General features: G+C 34.9%; 1 protein-coding gene across 1 annotated transcript; it reads right to left on the bottom strand.

Moving 5' to 3' along the window:
* Positions 1-2,727: 2,727 nt before the first annotated feature.
* On the bottom strand, positions 2,728-3,908 carry LOC140431926 (uncharacterized). The gene is made up of 2 exons (XM_072519794.1): positions 3,755-3,908; positions 2,728-3,248 (listed from the first exon to the last, which is right to left on the bottom strand). Exons 1-2 carry the CDS (start codon positions 3,906-3,908, stop codon positions 2,728-2,730), a joined length of 675 nt encoding a protein of 224 aa, XP_072375895.1.
* Positions 3,909-8,642: the final 4,734 nt, after the last annotated feature.

Below are 8,642 nucleotides of genomic sequence, written 5' to 3'. Positions count from 1 at the left end.
AGAGTGTAATTATCAGTAGCTGTCAATAAAACTATAATTTTACTCCACACTTTAACCATTTATTTACCATCGTCGATCGGGAAGAATCGGACAAAGGGATATTAGAAAACAATTCGATTCTGATGTTTACATCGAATTGTCTGTCCATTGGTCCTTCGAGCCGGGGTATAGGATGAGTAGTTACTTTTCCGTTCGCATTTTGAACTGTTACGACTCTTGTTAAACCTTTAGCTCCGGGATGTGTTTTGATTATCTTCGTTAGTGGCCATTTCCCCGGCGCGGTGTTATCTTCCTTTATTATCACCACTTCTTCTTTTTCTAGGTTTGTGACGGGTTTTTGCCACTTATATCGCTGTTGTAGATTTGGCAAGTAGTCATGTCTTCAACTGTTCCAAAAATCTCTTTTTACTTTTTCTAACTGCCTCCACCTTTGTGGCATATTCGTATATGTGCTCAACTCTTCCTCCCCATTTGACGAAATTAGTTCTCTCCCAATCAGGAAGTGTGTTGGGGTTATTAGTATTCTGTTCTCCGTATCTTCCGTATAAACGTATAAAGGTCGGGAATTCATGCATACCTCTATTTGAACTAGCACTGTTCTTAGCTCTTCGTATGTTAACGAACTATCCTCAATTACTCTCTTCAAGTGATATTTCATAACTTTAACACCGCTTTGCAATAAACCTCCAAAATGTGGCACATACGCTGGTATCAAGTGTCAATGTTGTTATTGTGTCTGTTAATGATGCCTTCACTTTTTCACTATTTTGGAATAACAGGTTTGTTGCTTCTACAAAGTTTGTTCCATTGTAACTGTATATATGACTGCACTGTCCCTTCTGAAAGTAAATTTCTTAAATGCAGCTACAAATGCATCCGTTGTCATATCGCTTACTACTTCGAGATGTACAGCTTTTGTGGCTAGGCATAAAAATACTGCTATATATCCTTTATAGCTCTTGTAACCTCTTCCTTTGATTGATCTTATTTTGATTGGTCCGGCGTAGTCTACACCAGTATTTGCAAATGGATGAGCTTGGTTTAACCTCGCTCTTGGTAAACTTTCCATTAATTGTTGAGCCGTTTCAGCCTGGTATCTTTTACATTTGACACAAGTGTTCATTTTTTCTCGCACTATTTTTTTTTCGTGCGTGATCCAAAATCACTGCAAATCACTTAATTTGCTTTTGTGAGGTATTATTAAGGGATGCTTTTCATCATGTGTTAATTCTGAGTTCTGAAGTCTCCTTGTAACCCGTAATATGTCATGGTTATCCACATAGGGTAGTAAGTTTAATAGTTTACTCCTCCAGTTAAGTGGTTTTCCACTCTTTAGCATTTTTATGTCTTCTGCGTTATATAATTCTTGAGTATTCTTTATTACTCTTTGCAAGGTACTCTCTAATTCTTAAGGGATTAGTTGTTCATGTTCTACCTCTCTTTTTTGCATGTGTCTGCAAATCTAATGCAGTGAGATAGTACTCGTTGCATTCTATTCAGATTTGAAAATCTTTCGCAAATGTCACTAACCTTGAAGGTAGTGTTGGCTATTATTTCTATTCTCTTTTTCTTTTCGTCGGTATCCAATATCTCTGGTATTAAGAACCTAATATTTGTTTGTTTTAGCCAGATTGGTCCTTTCTACCTTAGGTCCATCCTCACTAATTCTTTTGCTTTTATCCCTCTAGATAAATAGTCTGCTGGGTTTTCTTTGGTGCCTTCTTTAAACCAGCAATCAGATTGTATGGTGTCTACTATTTCCGTTACTCTGTTCGCTACAAACATTTTCCATCTATTTGGTTGTCCTTGTATCCACACCAGAATTATTGTGAAATCAGACTATGCAATATATTTCCACATCACGGCGATTTAGCGCTTGAATTGTTCTTTTCATGAGTCTACAAATCAGTAATGCTGCACACAATTTTAACCTCGGCAGTATTGTTAAACCTTTAACTGGTGCAACCTTTGTTTTGGCTACTATAAGGCTTGTTTTTACCTCAGGACATAATGTTCTAGTACATAAATACATAAACGCATCAGCAAATCCGTGCAATTCTATTTTCCCCGAATTGGTAAGATTATTCCACCTAGGTATTATTATCTACTCGATGTATTTTAGCTGTGAGTAATACTTAATCCATCGTTTTTGATCAGAATTATTTAATTCTTTTATCCAACTTATCCTTTTTGTCCACAAATCTTGTATGAATATTTTTGATTGCATTATCACTGGCTCAATCCATCCTAATGGGTCATATATTTTTGCTATTTCCGATAACACCAGCCTCTTTGTTATTTTTTATGTTTGGTTATATTTATTTTAAATGTAATTACATTTTAAACCGGTGACCAATGGATCCCTAGCATTTTAAGTATATCTTCTTTGTGCAACGTTTTGAGATCGACACTTTTTAGTTCCTCCGGTATGGTTTCCATTAAATCTTGACTATTGCTAAGCCATTTTCTTAATACAAAACCCCCTTTCTTGAACCTTTCTGGTAACTCTGTTTGAGCTTGATGAGCTTCAGCCAACGTTTCTGATCCAACTAGCACGTCGTCTACGTACATGTTGTGTTAAACCATTTCCGCAGCTAGTGGATATTTTAATTTTTCGTCATTACATAATTCCTGTATCGTTCTTAATGCAAGGTATGGCGTTGCCTTCGTACTGTATGTTACTGATGACAACAGATACTCCTTTATTGGTTCTTTTACAGACTGTCTTCATAATATCTTCTGGTAAACTTGATCTTCTTCAGCTATCTTTATTTGCCTCAACATTCTAGATCTGCCATAATATTCTATTTTGTACGACCTCCAATTTATTAATATATTGGTAAGATCTTCTTGCAAACGAGGTCCAGAGTGCAATATATCATTGAGACTGATTCCTGTTGAACTTTTACTGGAAGCGTCACACACGGCCCTGCATTTTGTTTTGGTAATATCCTCTTTTATTACTGTATGATCAGGAAGGTAATACTCTAGCTTATTTATTATTTCGGTTTTATTCAATTTTATGTGACCTAAATCTTCATATTCCTTCATAAATTTCCTGTACACTTTTTCTAAGTTTCTGTCTCTTTGAAATTTCTTCTCTAATTGCAGCAGTCTCGCATATGCTTGCTGTTTTAAGTCCCCTGATAGGCTTGTATTAGAATTGAAAGGTATTTTAACTTTAAATCTTCCTTCGTTATCCTCTTTTACGGTTCTTTTATAATATTCTTTACACTCCTTTTCTTCTACTGAAAGAGTATTGCTTTGATCCACTTCTTCTAACTCCCAGTATTTTTTATTTCTTCATCCATCTATCATCTAGATATCATGCTGAGTACTTGTATATTAAAATCTCTTGCTGTGCTAGAATATCTATTGAACCTGTTTCATTAAAATTTGGATCCGCCAGGACTAAGTTCCTATGGTTCCTTTCTTTTATCTTTATCTCCTTTTCCGGTAGATTTTTTGTTATTTTTCGTAGTACAAGTGCTTTGGTCTTTATTTTAAATTCATTTTTAAAGTGCGCCTCTAAGTTTAATGTCACGCTCCGGACGTTTCCACGTCCTTTGGCCTTCATTGACAATTGCAGATATCTGAGCGTGGACAGCCTTTCTTTTTTATTTCGAGACTTGTAGCGACCTACTCCGTAATGAATGATGTTAAATTGATGTTTCATATAATCTCCTGGTTTCTGTGTTCCACTTTAACATGCTTATCCTTGCTACGAAAGGGCTCCAAGACTCTGTCAATATACCTAGTCCACTAATCGCTTTTAAACATTCGTGGAGAATATCATGTAATGTTTTCAGCGCCTTTGCTGACGCTTCTTTTATCTCCGAAGATTGAAGTATTTTGTCTATTAATATAAATAGATTCATCCTTGGATTATGGTACCGATCCAGCAACATTTTCCAGGCAGCACTGTAGTTTTCTTCTGTTGTGTTTAAATGTTGTATTCTTCTACTTGCTTTTCCTTGGAGGTTTGTCTTCAGATACTTTTTTTTTTTTTCACATTTGATAGTTGGTTATTCTCATGTATAAAACGTTTAAAAATATCATAGAATGTTACCCAGGATTCATACCTTCCTTCAAAACAGAGTAACTTTTACTTGGGGTAATACTAGTTTTTCTTTCTTGCATCGCCTCCAATCTCTTATTTCCTTTATAATCGACCGCACCATTCTTTTATCTAAATAAAAAATATCGGTGTTATTAACTTTCGTGATATACCTTGGTAGTAATAACACTAATTGAACTTATTGTAAATTAATAATACCTTTATAAAAAACTGTTTAGTTAATTGTAATAAAAGTAGTTATTACATACAATTTAACAGTATGATCAAATATTTACGTTTTATTAACACAACTGCTCATAAGTATTTTATCCCTGTTAACTTTATGTTTTTGTAATCAGGAAAAAATAGAGAATACATTTTTTTAAATCATATACAGCGTATTCTATTAAAGAACCACAACTTTGGTTTGACACCGTGTTAGAGAAGACTTGGGATCAATTTTAAAATGGGTAAGAGGTCTAAAACTTTCATTAACATCCTTTTCTTATATCTAGCAGGTATTTTATAATAACCTTACCTGTACTTTGACTATTTAATTAATTAAATACTTTGTACCTTTTTTTCCTATCAATAAATCGAGCATCAAGCAAAACGAGAATATCTACAATTACAATAAAACTAAAAGTTTCAACTAACACCTAGTTTGAATTAACCCTTTACCGCATCATGTGCCAAATGGCACAAATCAAAAAAAAATTGTTTTAATGTTTTAACTCAATTTTTGTCGTAGCTGCATGGCAGCCCTTGTCTGACACGTACGCGAGATAATATGAGGTATAGTTCTGACGGCAAGATAGGCAGCCGTGCGCAGTTTCATGTACATCTTGTTGAAATTCTGAACCACGTGAAACAGTGCTCGAAGTTAGAGGTTATTTTTCATAGTAAAAACTTTTTTAAGGCGAGAAAAAATTGAAATTTATTGTATTGTGATATTAGATATCTGCTTAGGTAAGTACTAAAAATATTTTGAAAGTCTCTCGAAAACCCCCAAAAAGGGTTTGTGCTATATATGGCACACTATGAAGTTATGGACTCATTGATTGTTTTTGTAGATGTGGATCCGAAACTCTTGTATGGTACAATGAATGCAGTTAGAATTCAAAATAGTACTAATAGTGAAGAATCAGATCTCTCCGATGAAGACGGCACAAATGAGAAGATATTGTGTCAAGATAGTGACAATGAGGAGCGTAAAAAATTTACCAAGCAATGTCAAGAAAACTGTCATTTCTGCCATATCCTCAGATTCCTTAGATGATGATACCCCATTGTCTGAAAGACTAAGATATAAAAGAAAGAAATCTCATAATTGGATGAAAGGAAATCTGAGAAGATCAGCAAATGATACAAAATTTACTGGTTCTGAAAATTTAGCTTCTTCGATTTTACAATTTGAAACTTCGATCCAATTCCTTCGAAAGTTTTTCTTTCATGATAGTATTATAGAGTATATCACAGACCAATCAAATTTATACTCAGTGCAACAACGTCCAGATAAACCAGCTAATATAAAAAATATGAAAAAAAAAAACAATTAATAGGAATTACTATTTACATGTCGATAAATTCAACTTCCATCAACAAGACACTATTGGAATGCCAATATTGGCCTCCGAGCAGTTAGCGTGTGATGAGCTGTAACAGATTCGAAGAAATAAAACTTTTTTTGCATTTGAATAACAATGATGACATGATTGAAAATGATCAGCCTGGACATGACAGATTATTCAAAATTAGACCTGTTCTAAGCCAAATCAAAGAACGACTACTCATGGTTCCGAAAGAAGAATTTCTAGCTATAGACGAACAGTTTATACCAACAAAAGCGCGAAGCCAGCTAAAGCAGTATAACCCAAAAAACCACATAAGTGGGGCTTCAAAAACTTTGTGCTGAGTGTTATTTCGGGATTCAGCTATGACTTTAATTTGTTTGCTGGTTCCCAGAGTAATATTGTACCTCTAGGAGCACCAAATCTTAGTATGGGCAGCAACGTGGTTGTCAAATTAGCAGATTCGATACCAAAACATCAACATTACAAATTGTTTTTTGACAATTGGTTCAACAGCATACCTCTTACGTTTTATCTGATCAAAGAGGGCATTTTATCTTTGGAGACAGTAAGACTTTATCGTATTCCTGTAGTTTTGATGCCAGCTGAAAAAGAAATGAAGAAGCACGGCAGTGGTCATATGGTAGAGAAAATAGCCAATATAGACAATGTGGATGTCAGTGTAGCGTCCTGGTTTGATAATAAAATCGTTACTACAATGTCAACATATGCTGGAAGTGAACCAAAGGGAGAAAAAGAAGATTTTTCAAACAAGAAGGTATACATAAAATGATACCTTGTCGTAACATCCTGATCTACAACAACTACACGGGAGGTGTAGATCTCCTTGATTCCACGTTAGGATTTTATTGTGTAAAAATCAGGTCAAAGAAATATTATTAAAACAGAAGAAATATATTAAGAAGTATACATAAAATGATACATTGTCCTAACAGTGTCCTAATCTACAACAACTACATGGGAGGTGTAGGTCTCCTTGATTCCATGTTAGGATTTTATCGTATAAAAATCAGGTCGAAGAAATATTATTTACGAATATTTTTTTATTTCATTGACATGACAGCCGTGAACTGTTGGTTATTGGCCAAAAGAGCGAAGAAATTTGATTTACCCCTTTTGGATACCAAACTAGTAATAGTTGATGCTCTATGCAAAGCCGGAAAACCAATTAAACAGAACAAAGTATAAAGACCGTCAAGTAGTAGCATTCAGCAGATGTACGAGATCTAATAAAAAAGGAACCCCACTAAAGAAATACCCCCAAGAAGACATCCGTAAAGATGGGCTTGATAATTTTCACTATTGGGATGAGAGCACTAGGTCAAGATGCAAATTTCTAAGCTGTACAGGGAAAATATATATAGTGTGCACAAAATGCACAATACCATTGTGTATTAATAAAGAAAGAAACTGTTATTTGCAGTTTCATACTGTATAGTGTATACTGTAGCTACAAAATAGTTTGACTTTAATATTAAATTGTTGCATGATGTTCCATATTTGGCACCAAAAATTTTTTTTTTGTCAATAAATTTTTCCTCGTAGCTAGGTTTTTTTCAATAGTTTTTCGTAAACATAGAAGTAAAATTCTTATCTGAAAATTTATTTTTGACAAAAAACAAAAATTCATGCGGTAAAGGGTTAAGTAGGTACTTACTAATCTACTCAGAGTCACTGTTATCACTAGTATCATGCGTATCTTCTCAATTAATAGTTAATTTGGTTAATGCGGGTAAATATTATAGGCATTTTCCACTCTAATTACATATTTGATTACATTTTTACAGTTGGTGGCTGTGATCTTTATAACTTCTCTTCTAATTAACTGAAAAACAGTAGACGAAAATTTAGGAGCCTCGTTTCTTCTTCTTATATTTTCTTTAAATTAAGCTCATATTTTTTGCATGCGAATACTCTTACAAAAGAGCATTGAGTTTAGGAAAAATATTTACGTATGTTTTATAGATTTCGAAAAACCCTTTGATAGAGTACCACATATATTATTATTTCAATGCTTAGACTCAGTTGGTCTGGACACGTATGACATTAGATTGCTTAAAAATCTTTACTACAATCAGACCGCTTGTGTTAAGGTGGACCAAGAGGTTTCAGCTAAAGTTTCTTTTAAGGGTGGTGTCAGACAGGGATGTGTTATGTCACCGATGTTGTTTAATGCCTACACTGAACCAGTTTTTGAAATAGCGTTAAATAATCGCCACGAAGGTGTTAAGATCGGTGGTGAAATTATTAACAACATCAGATACGCCGATGACAGCGCAATAATGGCAGAGAGTCTAGAAGATCTTCAAACCCTGTTGAATGCTGTAAACAACGAATGAACTGAAAAGGGCTTAACAATCAACGCAAAAAAAACAAAATGGATGGTGGTCGGAAAAATTAATATCGAAGACTCAGTACTAAGATTAGATAACAAAATCCTGGAAAGGGTGGAACACTTTAGATATCTGGGTAGCTGGATTGACTGCAGGGTTGAAAGTGACGAGGAAATTTTGACCAGAATAGAACTCGCACGGAAAAACTTTATTAACTGGCGTTCTGTATTATGCAGTAGAAGTCTGTCGTTGACCACACGTCTAAGAGTATTGAAGTGCTACGTCTGGTCCACTTTATTCTATGGATGTGAAACCTGGACAACAAAAATAAAAAATCTTAACAACTTAGAAGCGTTTGAGTTATGGTGTTACCGTCGCATGCTCAGAATCCCATGGACAGCACACATATCTAACGAACGCATGCTAGAGACCGTACACAAAGAGCGAGAATTGATCAACATCATCAAAATGAGAAAGGTCCAATACTTCGGTCATATAATGAGAGGACCTAAATGTCGCTTACTCCGATTAATCATTCGGGGCAAAATCGAAGGAAAACGTTGGGTCGGAAGAAAACAACTGTCCTGGCTGCGTAACATTAGACAATGGACAGGTCGAACGGTCGAGGAACTGTTTCATCTAGCTGCCGACCGAGAATCA

The sequence above is a fragment of the Diabrotica undecimpunctata genome, unplaced genomic scaffold (genome assembly GCF_040954645.1).
Source record: "Diabrotica undecimpunctata isolate CICGRU unplaced genomic scaffold, icDiaUnde3 ctg00001067.1, whole genome shotgun sequence".
Taxonomy (NCBI): domain Eukaryota; kingdom Metazoa; phylum Arthropoda; class Insecta; order Coleoptera; family Chrysomelidae; genus Diabrotica; species Diabrotica undecimpunctata.
This window is presented reverse-complemented; position numbering and strand designations above follow the sequence as displayed.